Raw genomic sequence first — 17,608 nt, 5'->3', positions numbered from 1 at the left:
TCAAACTTAAAATGTAAATAGCTATATATATATATATACCCCCTCTAAATGAAAAATGGCCTAATTTAACATATGTGCTAAAAATATTAACATAAATAATTCGTTTGTTAGATAACAAGATATTCATAGCAATAAGGTTTCTTGGAATGGCCTATAATGCACGCAAATACTAGTTTACGCACTTTTCGGGTAGTACGCCTGGAATTTCAAAATGGCGTTCAAACGGTGGTTGGTCGTTGAAGGCTCAGGGGGTCAGTATCGTCGCTGACGCCAACGCGACAACATGTACCGCTGATTGATTCCGACATCAGCAACATTGCTCCAGGTAAGAGTGATAATTCTTTTTGACATATTTATATCTTATATATACACAGTATATAGAATTATATAATATAATGGGGTTTTGCGTATGGAGTTTGCTTCGAACAATGCCTATCAATGTTTTTTTTTTTTTTTTTTTGAGATATATACAAAGAGTTGTTACATTCTTGTACAGCCACTAGTACGCGTAGCGTTTCGGGCAAGTCCTTAATCCTATGATCCTATGGGGGGATCATCCTTTGCAGATGACACAAAAATCAGTATGAAAATTACCTCGGCTGAGGACATTGAAAAACTTCAAGCTGATATTAATAAAGTTTTCGACTGGGCATCAGAAAATAACATGATGTTTAACAGTGATAAATTCCAGGTACTCAGGTACGGTAAAAATGAGGACCTTAAACATAATACAGAGTACAAAACACAATCAAATGTACCCATAGTAGGAAAACAGCATGTAAAGGATTTGGGAATAATAATGTCTGACGACCTAACGTTTAAGGAGCATAACCAAGCAAATATTGCGACAGCCAGAAAAATGATAGGATGGATTACGAGAACTTTCAAATCCAGGGATCCCATCACAATGGTTGTACTCTTCAAGGCACTTAAGAACATAAGAACAAAGGTAACTGCAGAAGGCCTATTGGCCCATACGAGGCAGCTCCTATTCTATAACCACCCAATCCCACTCATATACTTGTCCAACCCGTGCTTGAAACAATCGAGGGACCCCACCTCCACAATGTTACGCGGCAATTGGTTCCACAAATCAACAACCCTGTTACTGAACCAGTATTTACCCAAGTCTTTCCTAAATCTAAACTTATCCAATTTATATCCATTGTTTCGTGTTCTGTCCTGTGTTGATACTTTTAATACCCTATTAATATCCCCCCGGTTATGTCCATTCATCCACTTGTAAACCTCTATCATGTCACCCCTAACTCTTCGCCTTTCCAGTGAATGCAACTTAAGCTTTGTTAATCTTTCTTCATATGAAAGATTTCTAATTTGGGGAATTAACTTAGTCATTTTGCGAAAGGGATCTGGGAGTTATGATTAGTAAGAATTTAAAACAAAAGGATCAATGCATAAATGTTCGTAATAAGGCAAATCGGACACTTGGATTTATTAATCGCAGCGTTAGTAACAAGACACCTGGTGTGGTTCTCAAGCTATATCTTGCTCTAGTTAGGCCCCATTTAGATTATGCAGTTCAGTTTTGGTCGCCATATTATAGAATGGATATAAATTCACTTGAACGTGTCCAGCGTAGGATGACTAAGTTAATTCCCCAAATTAGAAATCTTTCATATGAAGAAAGATTAACAAAGCTTAAGTTGCATTCACTGGAAAGGCGAAGAGTTAGGGGTGACATGATAGAGGTTTACAAGTGGATGAATGGACATAACCGGGGGAATATTAATAGGGTATTAAAAGTATCAACACAGGACAGAACACGAAACAATGGATATAAATTGGATAAGTTTAGATTTAGGAAAGACTTGGGTAAATACTGGTTCAGTAACAGGGTTGTTGATTTGTGGAACCAATTGCCGCGTAACATTGTGGAGGTGGGGTCCCTCGATTGTTTCAAGCACGGGTTGGACAAGTATATGAGTGGGATTGGGTGGTTATAGAATAGGAGCTGCCTCGTATGGGCCAATAGGCCTTCTGCAGTTACCTTTGTTCTTATGTTCTTATGTTCTTATCCTACGCTGGACACGTTCAAGTGAATTTATATCCATTCTATAATATGGCGACCAAAACTGAACTGCATAATCTAAATGGGGCCTAACTAGAGCAAGATATAGCTTGAGAACCACACCAGGTGTCTTGTTACTAACGCTGCGATTAATAAATCCAAGTGTCCGATTTGCCTTATTACGAACATTTATGCATTGATCCTTTTGTTTTAAATTCTTACTAATCATAACTCCCAGATCCCTTTCGCAATCCGACTTCGCAATCACAACACCATCTAGCTCGTATCTTGTAACTCTATCATCATTACCTAACCTCAGAACTTTACATTTATCAGCATTAAACTGCATCTGCCAATCCTTTGACCATTTCAAAACCCTATCTAGATCAACTTGAAGTGATAGTGAGTCCTCCTCCGAATTAATTTCCCTACCGATTTTCGTATCTTGTGTTGTCCCGTCTTGAGTACTGCTCAGTACTCACTTCCCCCTTCAAAGCAGGAGAGATTGCTGAAATAGAGGGAATACAGAGAACATATACGGCACGCATAGACGCAATAAAGCACCTAAATTATTGGGATCGTCTCAAAGCCCTCCAAATGTACTCACTAGAAAGAAGACGAGAGAGATATCAAATAATATACACCTGGAAGATACTGGAGGGCCAAGTACCAAATCTACACAGTAAAATAACAACGTACTGGAGTGAACGACATGGAAGAAAATGTAGAATAGAACCAATGAAGAGCAGAGGTGCCATAGGCACAATTAGAGAACACTGTATAAACATCAGAGGTCCGCGGTTGTTCAACGTCCTCCCAGCAAGCATAAGAAATATTGCCGGAACAACCGTGGACATTTTCAAGAGGAAACTAGATTTATTCCTCCAAGGAGTGCCGGACCAACCGGGCTGTGGTGGGTATGTGGGCCTGCGGGCCGCTCCAAGCAACAGCCTGGTCAACCAAACTCTCACAAGTCGAGCCTGGCCTCGGGCCGGGCTTGGGGAGTAGACGAACTCCCAGAACCCCATCAACCAGGTATCAACCAGGGGTGTGGGTTCTTGGTAGGGCTCGGGGAGGTGTGGGTTCTTGGTAGGGCTCGGGGGGGGGTGTGGGTTCTTGGTAGGGCTCGGGGGGGTGTGGGTTCTTGGTAGGGCTCGGGGGGGTGTGGGTTCTTGGTAGGGCTCGGGGGGGTGTGGGTTCTTGGTAGGGCTCGGGGGGGGTTGGGTTCTCTGTAGGGCTCGGGGTGGGTTCTTGGTAGGGCTCGGGGTGGGTTCTCGGTAGGGCTCGGGGCGGGCTCCAGGTACTCAACTGACGGGTTCCAGTTCACTCAACTGGCGGGCTCCGGTTCACTCGACTGGCGGGCTCCGGTTTATTAAACTGGCGGGCTCCGGGTGTTTGACTGGTCGGGCTCCGGGTGGGTGACTGTTCGGGCTCCAGGTGGGTGTCTGTCCGGCTTTGGGTATGTTCTTGGTAGGGGTTCGGGGTGGGTTCTTGGTAGGACTTAGGGTTGGCTCCCGATCAGGCTCAGGGTGGGCTCTTTCGAGTTCGGGATGGGCTCTCGGGCTTGGGGTACCTCTGTAGGGCTCGGGGTAGGTTCTTGGTCGGGCCCAGGGTGGGTTCTCTGTAGGGCTCAGGGTGTTTTCATGGTAGGACTAGGGGTGGGTTCTCTGTAGGGATCAGGGTGGGTTCTCGGTAGGGCTCTGGGTGGGTTCTCGGTCGGGCTCGGGGCAGGCTCCAGGTACTCAACTGACGGGTTCCAGTTCACACAACTGGCGGGCTCCGGTTCACTCAACTGGCGGGCTCCGGTTTACTAAACTGGCGGGCTCCGGGTGTTTGACTGGTCGGGCTCCGGGTGGGTGACTGTTCGGGCTCCAGGTGGGTGTCTGTCCGGCTTCGGGTGGGTTCTCGGTAGGGCTTGGGGGTGGGTTCTCGGTAGGGCTTGGGGTGGGTTCTCGGTAGGGCTTGGGGGTGGGTTCTCGGTAGGGCTTGGGGCTGAGTTCTCGGTAGGGCTTGGGGCTGAGTTCTCGGTAGGGCTTGGGGCTGGGTTCTCGGTAGGGCTTGGGGCTGGGTTCTCGGTAGGGCTTGGGGCTGGGTTCTCGGGTAGGGCTTGGGGCTGGGTTCTCGGTAGGGCTTGGGGCTGGGTTCTCGGTAGGGCTTGGGGGGTGGGTTCTTGGTAGGGCTTGGGGGGTGGGTTCTCGGTAGGGCTCGGGGTGGGCTCTTTCGGGATCGGGATAGGCTCTCGGGCTAGGGGAACCTCTGTAGGGCTCGGGGTAGGTTCTTGGTCGGGCTCAGGGTGGGTTCTCGGTAGGGCTCGGGGCGGGCTCCAGGTACTCAACTGACGGGTTCCAGTTCACTCAACTGGCGGGCTCCGGTTCACTCAACTGGCGGGCTCCGGTTTACTAAACTGGCGGGCTCCGGGTGTTTGACTGGTCGGGCTCCGGGTGGGTGACTGTTCGGGCTCCAGGTGGGTGTCTGTCCAGCTTCGGGTGGGTTCTTGGTAGGGCTTGGGGTGGGTTCTTGGTAGGTATTAGGGCAGGGTTCTTGGTAGGTATTAGGGCAGGGTTCTTGGTAGGGCTTGGGGGTGGGTTCTTGGTAGGGCTTGGGGATGGGTTCTTGGTAGGGTTTGGGGTTGGCTCCCGGTCAGGCTCGGGGTGGGCTCTTTCGGGATCGGGATAGGCTCTCGGGCTTGGGGAACCTCTGTAGGGCTCGGGGTAGGTTCTTGGTCGGGCTCAGGGTGGGTTCTCGGTAGGGCTCAGGGCAGGCTCCAGGTACTCAACTGACGGGTTCCAGTTCACTCAACTGGCGGGCTCCGGTTCACTCAACTGGCGGGCTCCGGTTTACTAAACTGGCGGGCTCCGGGTGTTTGACTGGTCGGGCTCCGGGTGGGTGACTGTTCGGGCTCCAGGTGGGTGTCTGTCCGGCTTCGGGTGGGTCCTTGGTAGGGCTTGGGGTGGGTTCTTGGTAGGTATTGGGGCTGGGTTCTCGGTAGGGCTTTGGGCTGGGTTCTCGGTAAGGCTTTGGGCTGGGTTCTCGGTAGGGCTTGGGGGGTGGGTTCTCGGTAGGGTTTGGGGGGGTGGGTTCTCGGTAGGGCTTGGGGGGGTGGGTTCTCGGTAGGGCTTGGGGGGGTGGGTTCTCGGTAGGGCTTGGGGGAGTGGGTTCTCGGTAGGGCTTGGGGGGTGGGTTCTCGGTAGGGCTTGGGGGTGGGTTCTCGGTAGGGCTTGGCGGGGGTGGGTTCTCGGTAGGGCTTGGGGGGGGTGGGTTCTCGGTAGGGTTTGGGGGGGGGTTCTCGGTAGGGCTTGGGGGGGGTTCTCGGTAGGGCTTGGGGGGGTGGGTTCTCGGTAGGGCTTGGGGGGGGTGGGTTCTCGGTAGGGCTTGGGGGGGGTGGGTTCTCGGTAGGGCTTGGGGGGGTGGGTTCTCGGTAGGGCTTGGGGGGTGGGTTCTCGGTAGGGGTCGGGGTGGGCTCTTTCAGGATCGGGATAGGCTCTCAGGCTTGGGGAACCTCTGTAGGGCTCAGGGTAGGTTCTTGGTCGGGCTCAGGGTAGGTTCTCGGTAGGGCTCGGGGCGGGCTCCAGGTACTCAACTGACGGGTTCCAGTTCACTCAACTGGCGGGCTCCGGTTCACTCAACTGGCGGGCTCCGGTTTGCTAAACTGGCGGGCTCCGGGTGTTTGACTGGTCGGGCTCCGGGTGGGTGACTGTTCGGGCTCCAGGTGGGTGTCTGTCCAGCTTCGGGTGGGTTCTTGGTAGGGCTTGGGGTGGGTTCTTGGTAGGTATTAGGGCTGGGTTCTTGGTAGGGCTTGGGGGTGGGTTTTGGTAGGGCTTGGGGGGTAGGTTCTCGGTAGGGCTTGGGGGGTGGGTTCTCGGTAGGGCTTGGGGGGTGGGTTCTTGGTAGGGCTCGGGGTGGGCTCTTTCGGGATCGGGATAGGCTCTCGGGCTTGGGGAACCTCTGTAGGGCTCGGGGTAGGTTCTTGGTCGGGCTCAGGGTGGGTTCTCGGTAGGGCTCGGGGCGGGCGCCAGGTACTCAACTGACGGGTTCCAGTTCACTCAACTGGCGGGCTCCGGTTCACTCAACTGGCGGGCTCCGGTTTGCTAAACTGGCGGGCTCCGGGTGTTTGACTGGTCGGGCTCCGGGTGGGTGACTGTTCGGGCTCCAGGTGGGTGTCTGTCCGGCTTCGGGTGGGTTCTCGGTAGGGCTTGGGGGTGGGTTCTCGGTAGGGCTTGGGGTGGGTTCTCAGTAGGGCTTGGGGGTGGGTTCTCGGTAGGGCTTGGGGTGGGTTCTCGGTAGGGCTTGGGGGTGGGTTCTCGGTAGGGCTTGGGGCTGAGTTCTCGGTAGGGCTTGGGGCTGGGTTCTCGGTAGGGCTTGGGGCTGGGTTCTCGGTAGGGCTTGGGGCTGGGTTCTCGGTAGGGCTTGGGGGGTGGGTTCTTGGTAGGGCTTGGGGGGTGGGTTCTTGGTAGGGCTTGGGGGGTGGGTTCTCGGTAGGGCTCGGGGTGGGCTCTTTCGGGATCGGGATAGGCTCTAGGGCTAGGGGAACCTCTGTAGGGCTTGGGGTAGGTTCTTGGTCGGGCTCAGGGTGGGTTCTCGGTAGGGCTCGGGGCGGGCTCCAGGTACTCAACTGACGGGTTCCAGTTCACTCAACTGGCGGGCTCCGGTTCACTCAACTGGCGGGCTCCGGTTTACTAAACTGGCGGGCTCCGGGTGTTTGACTGGTCGGGCTCCGGGTGGGTGACTGTTCGGGCTCCAGGTGGGTGTCTGTCCAGCTTCGGGTGGGTTCTTGGTAGGGCTTGGGATGGGTTCTTGGTAGGTATTAGGGCAGGGTTCTTGGTAGGTATTGGGGCTGGGTTCTCGGTAGGGCTTTGGGCTGGGTTCTCGGTAAGGCTTTGGGCTGGGTTCTCGGTAGGGCTTGGGGGGTGGGTTCTCGGTAGGGTTTGGGGGGGGGTGGGTTCTCGGTAGGGCTTGGGGGGGTGTGTTCTCGGTAGGGCTTGGGGGAGTGGGTTCTCGGTAGGGCTTGGGGGGTGGGTTCTCGGTAGGGCTTGGGGGTGGGTTCTCGGTAGGGCTTGGGGGGGGTGGGTTCTCGGTAGGGTTTGGGGGGGGGGGGTTCTCGGTAGGGCTTGGGGGGGGTGGGTTCTCGGTAGGGCTTGGGGGGGGTGGGTTCTCAGTAGGGCTTGGGGGGGGGGTTCTCGGTTGGGCTTGGGGGGGTGGGTTCTCGGTAGGGCTTGGGGAGTGGGTTCTCGGTAGGGGTCGGGGTGGGCTCTTTCGGGATCGGGATAGGCTCTCGGGCTTGGGGAACCTCTATAGGGCTCGGGGTAGGTTCTTGGTCGGGCTCAGGGTGGGTTCTCGGTAGGGCTCGGGGCGGGCTCCAGGTACTCAACTGACGGGTTCCAGTTCACTCAACTGGCGGGCTCCGGTTCACTCAACTGGCGGGCTCCGGTTTACTAAACTGGCGGGCTCCGGGTGTTTGACTGGTCGGGCTCCGGGTGGGTGACTGTTCGGGCTCCAGGTGGGTGTCTGTCCAGCTTCGGGTGGGTTCTTGGTAGGGCTTGGGTTGGGTTCTTGGTAGGTATTAGGGCAGGGTTCTTGGTAGGTATTAGGGCAGGGTTCTTGGTAGGGCTTGGGGGTGGGTTCTTGGTAGGGCTTGGGGGTGGGTTCTTGGTAGGGCTTGGGGGTGGGTTCTTGGTAGGGCTTGGGGGTGGGTTCTTGGTAGGGTTTGGGGTTGGCTCCCGGTCAGGCTCGGGGTGGGCTCTTTCGGGATCGGGATAGGCTCTCGGGCTTGGGGAACCTCTGTAGGGCTTGGGGTAGGTTCTTGGTCGGGCTCAGGGTGGGTTCTCGGTAGGGCTCGGGGCAGGCTCCAGGTACTCAACTGACGGGTTCCAGTTCACTCAACTGGCGGGCTCCGGTTCACTCAACTGGCGGGCTCCGGTTTACTAAACTGGCGGGCTCCGGGTGTTTGACTGGTCGGGCTCCAGGTGGGTGTCTGTCCAGCTTCGGGTGGGTTCTCGGTAGGGCTTGGGGTGGGTTCTTGGTAGGTATTAGGGCTGGGTTCTTGGTAGGGCTTGGGGGTGGGTTCTTGGTAGGGCTTGGGGTGGGTTCTTGGTAGGTATTAGGGCTGGGTTCTTGGTAGGGCTTGGGGGTGGGTTTTGGTAGGGCTTGGGGGGTGGGTTCTCGGTAGGGCTTGGGGGGTGGGTTCTCGGTAGGGCTTGGGGGGTGGGTTCTTGGTAGGGCTCGGGGTGGGCTCTTTCGGGATCGGGATAGGCTCTCGGGCTTGGGGAACCTCTGTAGGGCTCGGGGTAGGTTCTTGGTCGGGCTCAGGGTGGGTTCTCGGTAGGGCTCGGGGCGGGCTCCAGGTACTCAACTGACGGGTTCCAGTTCACTCAACTGGCGGGCTCCGGTTCACTCAACTGGCGGGCTCCGGTTTGCTAAACTGGCGGGCTCCGGGTGTTTGACTGGTCGGGCTCCGGGTGGGTGACTGTTCGGGCTCCAGGTGGGTGTCTGTCCAGCTTCGGGTGGGGTCTTGGTAGGGCTTGGGGTGGGTTCTTGGTAGGTATTAGGGCTGGGTTCTTGGTAGGGCTTGGGGGTGGGTTCTTGGTAGGGCTTGGGGGTGGGTTCTTGGTAGGGTTTGGGGTTGGCTCCTGGTCAGGCTCGGGGTGGGCTCTTTTGGGATCGGGATAGGCTCTCGGGCTTGGGGAACCTCTGTAGGGCTCGGGGTAGGTTTTTGGTCGGGCTCAGGGTGGGTTCTCGGTAGGGCTCGGGGCGGGCTCCAGGTACTCAACTGACGGGTTCCTGTTCACTCAACTGGCGGGCTCCGGTTCACTCAACTGGCGGGCTCCGGTTTACTAAACTGGCGGGCTCCGGGTGTTTGACTGGTCGGGCTCCGGGTGGGTGACTGTTCGGGCTCCAGGTGGGTGTCTGTCCGGCTTCGGGTGGGTTCTTGGTAGGGCTTGGGGTGGGTTCTTGGTAGGTATTGGGGCTGGGTTCTCGGTAGGGCTTTGGGCTGGGTTCTCGGTAGGGCTTGGGGCTGGGTTCTCGGTAAGGGCTTGGGACTGGGTTCTCGGTAGGGCTTGGGGGGGTGGGTTCTCGGTAGGGCTTGGGGGGTGGGTTCTCGGTAGGGCTTGGGGGGGTGGGTTCTCGGTAGGGCTTGGGGGGGGGGGTTCTCGGTAGGGCTTGGGGGGGTGGGTTCTCGGTAGGGCTTGGGGGGGTGGGTTCTCGGTAGGGCTTGGGGGGGTGGGTTCTCGGTAGGGCTTGGGGGGGTGGGTTCTCGGTAGGGCTTGGGGGGGTGGGTTCTCGGTAGGGCTTGGGGGGGTGGGTTCTCGGTAGGGCTTGGGGGGTGGGTTCTCGGTAGGGCTTGGGGGGGTGGGTTCTCGGTAGGGCTTGGGGGGGGGGTTCTCGGTAGGGCTTGGGGGGGTGGGTTCTCGGTAGGGCTTGGGGGGGTGGGTTCTCGGTAGGGCTTGGGGGGTGGGTTCTCGGTAGGGCTTGGGGGGTGGGTTCTCGGTAGGGCTTGGGGGGTGGGCTCTTTCGGGATCGGGATAGGCTCTCGGGCTTGGGGAACCTCTGTAGGGCTCGGGGTAGGTTCTTGGTCGGGCTCAGGGTGGGTTCTCGGTAGGGCTCGGGGCAGGCTCCAGGTACTCAACTGACGGGTTCCAGTTCACTCAACTGGCGGGCTCTGGTTCACTCAACTGGCGGGCTCCGGTTTACTAAACTGGCGGGCTCCGGGTGTTTGACTGGTCGGGCTCCGGGTGGGTGACTGTTCGGGCTCCAGGTGGGTGTCTGTCCGGCTTCGGGTGGGTCCTTGGTAGGGCTTGGGATGGGTTCTTGGTAGGTATTGGGGCTGGGTTCTCGGTAGGGCTTTGGGCTGGGTTCTCGGTAGGGCTTTGGGCTGGGTTCTCGGTAGGGCTTGGGGGGGTGGGTTCTCGGTAGGGCTTGGGGGGGTGGGTTCTCGGTAGGGCTTGGGGGGTGGGTTCTCGGTAACCCTCTGTTTGATCTGAGGACGGGTTGGCACTGGAGCGAAGGGCGTATGCACCCTATCAATCAGCATAATTATATATTTTATCCAGGTTATATCCTGCCTAACTAAAAGAATTTTGGGATTCAGTTCCTGAGCCCATTATGTGCCTCTGTAATCTTATCTACTACTGCCCACACGGTGAACATAGGGTGCATAATAAATGAACAAAATTAAATAAAAAAAACTGTGTATATATAAAAAAAAAAATCCCAAACCACTGAAATTGTATTATCCGGATCATAAAGACGGTAAATACCAATCACTCAGCATATTCAACATGAGTTTGCAACGATTATATACTACTTTTCTAATAAATAATATCTTCTATAATTATATATATATAAATACATTAATGATACTAAAGCTTTTGATAAACTAATATATTGAGCGACCGTACAGAACCCGGAGTTATGTAGGAGTCTTGACCGGGCAGGGAGGAGGAGAGGCCGTCCACGTTGTGTTGTGAGCATCTGGCTGGGCTGGTGTGAAAAAAAAGTGTTCTACCTCACATTTATTCACTCTGCTTTGTACTGGTATACACAGTCATATAAACCTTCGGGATTCGAGGAAACGCTGGTGATACCGCGGCCCGAGACGTATGTCGCTAGGTGAGTCTTCAGGACCCACATGTGATACACGGCTTGTAGGTGAGGTATACAAGGGCAGTAGGCAGGCTATAAAAGCTAGTAGATAGCCTATACAAGCTAGTAGACAGGCTATACAAGCTAGTAGACAGGCTATACAAGCTAGTAGACAGGCTATACAAGCTAGTAGACAGGCTATACAAGCTAGTAGACAGGCTATACAAGCTAGTAGACAGGCTATACAAGCTAGTAGACAGGCTATACAAGCTAGTAGACAGGCTATACAAGCTAGTAGGCAGGCTATACAAGCTAGTAGGCAGGCTATACAAGCTAGTAGGCAGGCTATACAAGCTAGTAGGCAGAATATACAAGCTAGTAGGCAGGCTATACAAGCTAGTAGACAGGCTATACAAGCTAGTAGACAGGCTATACAAGCTAGTAGACAGGCTATACAAGCTAGTAGACAGGCTATACAAGCTAGTAGACAGGCTATACAAGCTAGTAGACAGGCTATACAAGCTAGTAGGCAGGCTATACAAGCTAGTAGGCAGGCTATACAAGCTAGTAGGCAGGCTATACAAGCTAGTAGGCAGAATATACAAGCTAGTAGGCAGGCTATACAAGCTAGTTGGCAGGCTGTACAAGCTAGTTGGCAGGCTGTACAAGCTAGTTGGCAGGGTATGAGGAGGGAGATCTCGCTTCCCTTTAGTCACTGTGAGGTAAGCATACGTCCCGTCCTGCACCAAAAGTCTTCTGTGCACATTAAAACCTAGACCTACACAACTCATTCTCACCTGATCTAATCAATTATGGTCATACCAAACACAGGGATATTAAACACAGGTCACTTTATACCCAGTATGGTTTGCCAACATATTTGAAAACCTGTGAACCAACCCAATCTAACATACCAAGTTTAATCTAATAATACTATATAGTTTTAATATTGTAATTAGAAAATAAGCTTTAAAACATTTACAATTTCACCATACTCTTATCAAATGCACACTGGTTACATGTTCATAATGTACTGTATGTCATAAGTTTGATTGAAGATTTTTATTAACACTCATCCCACCTTCCTCAATACCACAGCACAATTGAACATTGCCACAGCCTTTCATACTGTATCATCTTTACATCAGACTGTGCTCGTTATTACACAAGCTTTAGCTCATTATGCTCTGTGCACTCATATTCCCTATAAGTCTGCTTATTATAGCATCTTGTACTCATTATACCACTCTTTTTCATGGCCAGAGTTTAATTCATTTATGTACCCCATACACATCCTGTGGGCAGTAGTGGGAAAATGTTACACACACAGGATGGGTTTTGGAACTGAACCCCAAAACTATTCAATTAGTTAAGCAAGTTGGTCTTGATAAGCCAGTTGCAGTTTAATATATGTATTGACAATGCATTCAAGAATGACCACAAGTACAGTCTCTTAAGTTAAACAACTTATATTGGCAGTGAGCTATTTCATAATTTGATCTACTCATCATGCACACCACCCCACATGCAGTAAGGGGCAGTGGACAGTAGTTTCTGGTAGTCGATCATTTTGAATGAAATATTTACACATTTTTTGAGCATTTAATATAGTTGTCTTGAATTCGTTAATTTTTTCACACTCCATCACCTAGTGATGCAGGGTGTCAGAATAATTTTGCTGACAGTTGGCATTTGGTCAAGTCTACATCAACAGGTAATGCAAACTCCCTGAGATACTTATAACCGAGTCTAAATTGAGCAGTAGTAACAACTAAGAGTCTGCTGATTTTGATGGATGATGCATAGATATGTGGCTCTTCTTGCATGATAGTGTGATTGATGAAAGATGGAATTTCTAGTATAAATTTATCTTCACCTCGGTTCTACAAGGGTTTGTTAAAGTTCTTCATGTATTATTGTTTTTCAGGCTTCAGGCCATCAGGCCATCCAAGGTTATAGTGAACTCTTACTTGTGCATTTAGAATTGTGTATTTAGACAGTACAACTTAGCAATATTGTACCACTCATGATATGATACATAAAGAACTGAATTTACCTGAGGGGCCACTAACACTAATGGCTTCAGTGAGGACAGGAAGCTGGCAGCTTGTTTAAGGCCCCCCTCCCCTCCATTTGCCTTGATTGTCTTTTCCAGTAAATTGTACGAACTGTAGTTTATTTTTATACTATATTTAGGAGAGCTGGCCATTTATTAGGGATAGTTTTTAACTTTATACTGTACTCAAATGCAATGATAAATTAAGAAAATAATATTATTTGTAACAAATTTTTTAATGTATTTCAAAAGTTTTCTTTTAGTTTATAATAATGTTTACATTTTCAGTATTGTTGCAAGATGAAGTTCAAAAGGATAAGTGGTAAAGGGCAGAAATGGAAGAAGGGTCACAGCTGTGTGTCTAATTCCCAGAACACCAAGTACAGGGAAGCAGCCAGAGGATGTTTCTTTCAAAAAGTAGAAGGTTAGTTAAGACTGATTTAATGATTTAAAATGTGAAAGTAAATTTGAGATGGATTAATATATTTTCCTTTAAATGTATGATGTTATTTAAGTAGCTAAAGTGAGGAACAGTCATAGAATATCAAGGAGCAGAATAGAAATTGATTCATTGTTTTATTATTTTGGGTATGAATGTTTTGTTGGTATTGTATTTAACTGAAAAATTGTTGTAAATACAGTGGCACCTCGACTTACGATTGCCCCGACTTACGATAATTTCGAGTTACGATGTAAATTTCATCGAAAAATGTGACTAGACTTGGATAGTGTCGTCGACTAATGATATTTGTTGGTACACGTTTGGGTCGACCGACCGAGTAAATGAAAACCACAGCAATTCAAAATTAAAACTAATAATATAATTTGGTTTTAAATGCATTTGGTTTAGTCAGTGGCTTTCCCAAGATATCAACTATTTTTCCTAGTGTTATTTTCCACTACAAATTTGTTTAAAATGTGATAGGAGCCATATTAAAGGAATTAGCATTCATACCGTAATTTTTCTTGTGCTTTATGGGTGAATTTCTTGAAGTGAAATTTTAATTTTAACCTCTCAGTGAAGAGGTTTCATTCTAGTTGCCAGAATTTCTCAAGGTCCAGTCTTGAAGCTTATTTTTCAAGGCTGAGGTCAAGCTTATTTCAAAGGAAGGATCATGACACCAAATGAACCTGCTTGCATGCCGGCCTGCTGACCTGCCTACATGCCTCTACATTTTGAATTGCCTCTAATCACTCTGTAGGTTTGATATTGTAATTAAGTAGTTGTGAAAAATGAGAACTTCCTACAGTATTTTGTCACTGGGAGTGAAGTTGCTTTCCCTATTCCCTTTTATTGCAGAGGATGGCTGCCTCCACATATATAATTTTATTTGTTTTTAATCTGATTTAAATATTTGGTTTTAGAATGGATATTTTGTTATTTTTGCCAGGTTTGTCCTACAAAAATTATTTCATAATTTGAGATTTTAATATCTGATCACATAAATTCTTTGTATATTGTACTGTATTTGTTTCCAGTTACTTCATCATTATAGTTCTAGCAACGTTATATATTAACTAATCAATCCTGAGTTTTTCTCATATATTTCTTATGTAAACTGTATGATTGCTGAGGTAATGACATATTTTCCTTCTTCCACACATTAGTTGCTCACTGCAAGTAGTGACTGCTTTAGTTGCATGGTAGTCAAATCAATATACAGTATAGAAATATTTCATCAAATGCTTGCGTGAACTATGATACCATGTTTAAATGAAGACAATTAATGTCTGAAGAGTAGAGTTTCCAGAAGGAACAATAGTTTCCTAGATATGGGTGAAGGGATATTTGAACAAGTATCATACTGTATGTAATTTGTGCTGGCAGTGGTATTAAACAGACATTTTGTTACTGTATTGCCAACATGGGATAGGCAGTGTAAATGTATTGTTTGGCAGGAAAGAAGAGCAGTATGTCTTAAGTATATTGTGCTTTAAAGAGATTATTGCCATTTAAATCAGAATAATGTAAACAGGGAAAAGTGGCCTGACAACGACTGCCCTGGCTGAACATAATGCAGCACTTGGCAGCATTGAGCAGCAGATGTCAGAGCTCAGTGTGGATTTTGAAGATCTACGTAGTGCTGGGAAGACCTTCAACACCTTTGCAACCAATTTTACGACTTGTACTATTCCTGCCTTTGATAAGTAAGTTCTGGGAAGTATGGTTAAATATTTTGGCTATGTATCAGCCAGTTTTACCATTGTGGCACACCCTTAGTTTCTCTTATGGTTAGCCATTGTACAGAAGTTCATAAAAATAGAACAAATTATTTTATTGCAGTGTAGCTTCTGAATAGTTCTGTTTTAAGGTTTTCCATGGTACCTTTGCTTTTAACTTTTCCTGCTTATCTTTATTTTCTGGAATGACTCGCATTCCTATATTAATTACTGGAACTTCATTCCAGTTTTTTAGGGGGGTGTCAGGGAACTATATGAAACATTAGAAAAATTCAAATATATTCAAAACTTGAGTAGAGCAAAAGTAAATACAAAATCTTTAATATTATAACAGTTCAGTATTATACTGTATAGGATCATCATCTACTGTATATTGTATCAGAAACATATAAAATTCCTCATTGAGGCTTCCAAATATTCACATGTAAAACAGATTAATATTCTGAGCAATTTATAATATATTTTGTTTTTACTCTATCCTAATAGATTCTTCAAGAATTTCAGTACCACGTCTGAACTGCAAACCCGCATGTTGGCTATTCATGCTGCAGCACAAGAGTATATGACAGAAGCTGGCATGCCTGAGACACCGACTTCATATTTTTGCAGCCTCGTAAGATTCTTATTTTAGTGTTTATCCTTGTTTGGCACTTACCCGAGAGATTGTATTGAATTTAAAAAATAGAGCTTTATAACACTGATAAAGGCCACTCTCTTCATTTCAATCATATATTCCTAATGCTGGAATTTCACCTGGTTTCTGCACTTGTAATTTCTACATTTTCATGTAGATAACTTGTGAATAAACAAATATTTATATCGCATAACGTTACTGTAGTAACTGTAATGGAACCAAGCATAACATGAGCTAATCTAGCCTAAGCTAATTAAATAGAATATATGACCTTACTTAACATAACCTGAGTTTTCCTAAGCTAATGTAACTTAATTTATTCTAGTATAATAAATAACCTGAATTACATCATAACAAGCAGAATCTCCTTGTGTATTGTAGGGGGGAGTGTTGAGTGGGATTGCTCTTTGCTGTGTGACATAGCAAGCTGGTTCCTCTGTGGATCAAGTTGAAGTTCTTATTGTCTACCTTTCCTTCTCGTATTCCTGATAATGACAGTGTTCTGGTGGTCCCGAGGCTTCTGGCTCAAGGGGAGCATCCAAGGGATTGCCTCAAAAGTTTTTTGCAATGATCAACTCTCACTCTCTCTCTTTTTTCCCCATAAGCTGATGTCTCTCATTAAAGTGGAAAGCTGTGTATTGATGATATATATAAATGCATAATGTTCATCTACCTTCTTAATGTAGATTAAAATGTCAATATTCTACTTGATAATTTCTATCTGTAACTTGCTCATTTGCTTTTGTTTGACACAATTTTATTTAGGCGACTTGATAAAATATAAATGATAATTGACCTCATGCAATTTGCAGATGATTAGCTTGGAGGGAATCAGTGATAGTGAAGACGATGTGGCAGCTACGTTGTCGCTGATGGTGAAGGTGATTCGACGTGTCAGTATAGAAGTCCTTCGTGCCAAGTTCAGTGACATTGTCAAGGTCCTGGATAATACCATCACAAAGTATCAGTTATCCACATCTGGTGCCTTGGTTATTAATGTAAGTAATATTTGTGTGTTTTTCTGAGCTATCACATTTGGTTACTTCCTAAGATACGATCTGCTGTAGCTATTGATCAGGATCATTAAACAGTTGGGTAGGAGGAAATTCTGGCACTGGTAGCATGGAAGGTTGAAACACCTGTGTATTGTCATATAAGGTGCTTGGTGGAAGGGAAAGGGGGTCCAAAACACCATACATTCTCGGTGGCTACAAGAACAGTTCAGGAGATGGACAAACTATAAGAAAACAATCCAACCTGTGAAATATTGTTATTGGTGCAGGGGGGCCTATTCATGCATGAATTAGAAAAACATTCAGAACATACAATGCCAGTTAGATCAAATAAACAGTTGCCATCAGACTGTTGAAAATACAAAATGAAAATATAACAGTAAAATTGGTTCCAAACAACTAGTACATAATACTGAGAGAAAATAATCATCCAAAATGACTAAGAGGAAAAGAACAAACGTTGCTTACCCCTCATCAAAGCCAACCCATCAGACAACTCACCAACAAGCTAAGTAAAAAAGAATGTGCTTTGGATATCCAATTTGGATCGTGCCTCAGACCACTGTACGGTATATAAATATGCTGCAGAAATGAAAATTGAATTACATGGTTAAGATAACTGTACGAGGCCAGAAGCGAGAAAAATATTTTGAACATTTATACATAAGAGCAGCGTTGACGTTTGCCGAAATGGTGTGGTGTAATTTGCAAATAGCCTTCATGATGTTTTTATTTGAGCTAAGAAATCTGGAAGTGATGCTATATTTGCAGCCCATCCTTCTGTTTTGGTAGTACTTATAGTAACGATGATGACCATAGAATATATACCGACGTACAACGAAATTAGAAAGTAGAAATCGGCACTGTTGAGTTGGACAAACCAGAAAACTATTTTTTACTTGTGTTGCTTTGACAAACTAACCTAACCTAACTATACTAGGCCTTAGAATATTTAAGTTTGTTTTTCAGTTTCATTTATTTTAAAGTATTCCTTACTAGTCAGTATATCAATATTTAAAAACTAAGAACGTACAAATTTGTGACTATTGATGACTGTCACAATAGGTACTATCTAAACAAGAGGATGGGTTGATATACGTGTCTACCCTAGGTAT

The 17,608-nt window shown here is 47.9% G+C and overlaps 1 protein-coding gene across 4 annotated transcripts in view; it reads left to right on the top strand.

Moving 5' to 3' along the window:
• Positions 1-217: 217 nt before the first annotated feature.
• LOC123757116 (RRP12-like protein) overlaps positions 218-17,608 on the top strand; it is a 33,281-nt gene continuing 15,890 nt past the window's right edge. Inside the window, exons 1-5 of one of the 4 annotated variants that reach the window (XM_045740501.2) lie at positions 218-325; positions 12,954-13,089; positions 14,642-14,813; positions 15,333-15,459; positions 16,293-16,478. In XM_045740501.2, the coding sequence (XP_045596457.2) occupies positions 12,966-13,089; positions 14,642-14,813; positions 15,333-15,459; positions 16,293-16,478 (609 nt within the window). In that variant the 5' untranslated portion in view covers positions 218-325; positions 12,954-12,965. Of the gene's footprint in view, positions 326-10,440; positions 10,676-12,953; positions 13,090-14,641; positions 14,814-15,332; positions 15,460-16,292; positions 16,479-17,608 lie in introns of those variants that run through there. The other 3 variants (XM_045740500.2, XM_045740502.2, XM_069323696.1) reach the window with 3 other exon arrangements.

The sequence above is a fragment of the Procambarus clarkii genome, chromosome 13 (assembly GCF_040958095.1).
Source record: "Procambarus clarkii isolate CNS0578487 chromosome 13, FALCON_Pclarkii_2.0, whole genome shotgun sequence".
NCBI lineage: Eukaryota > Metazoa > Arthropoda > Malacostraca > Decapoda > Cambaridae > Procambarus > Procambarus clarkii.
Note: the sequence above shows the minus strand (reverse complement) of the source record. Positions and strands in the feature narration are given on the sequence as shown.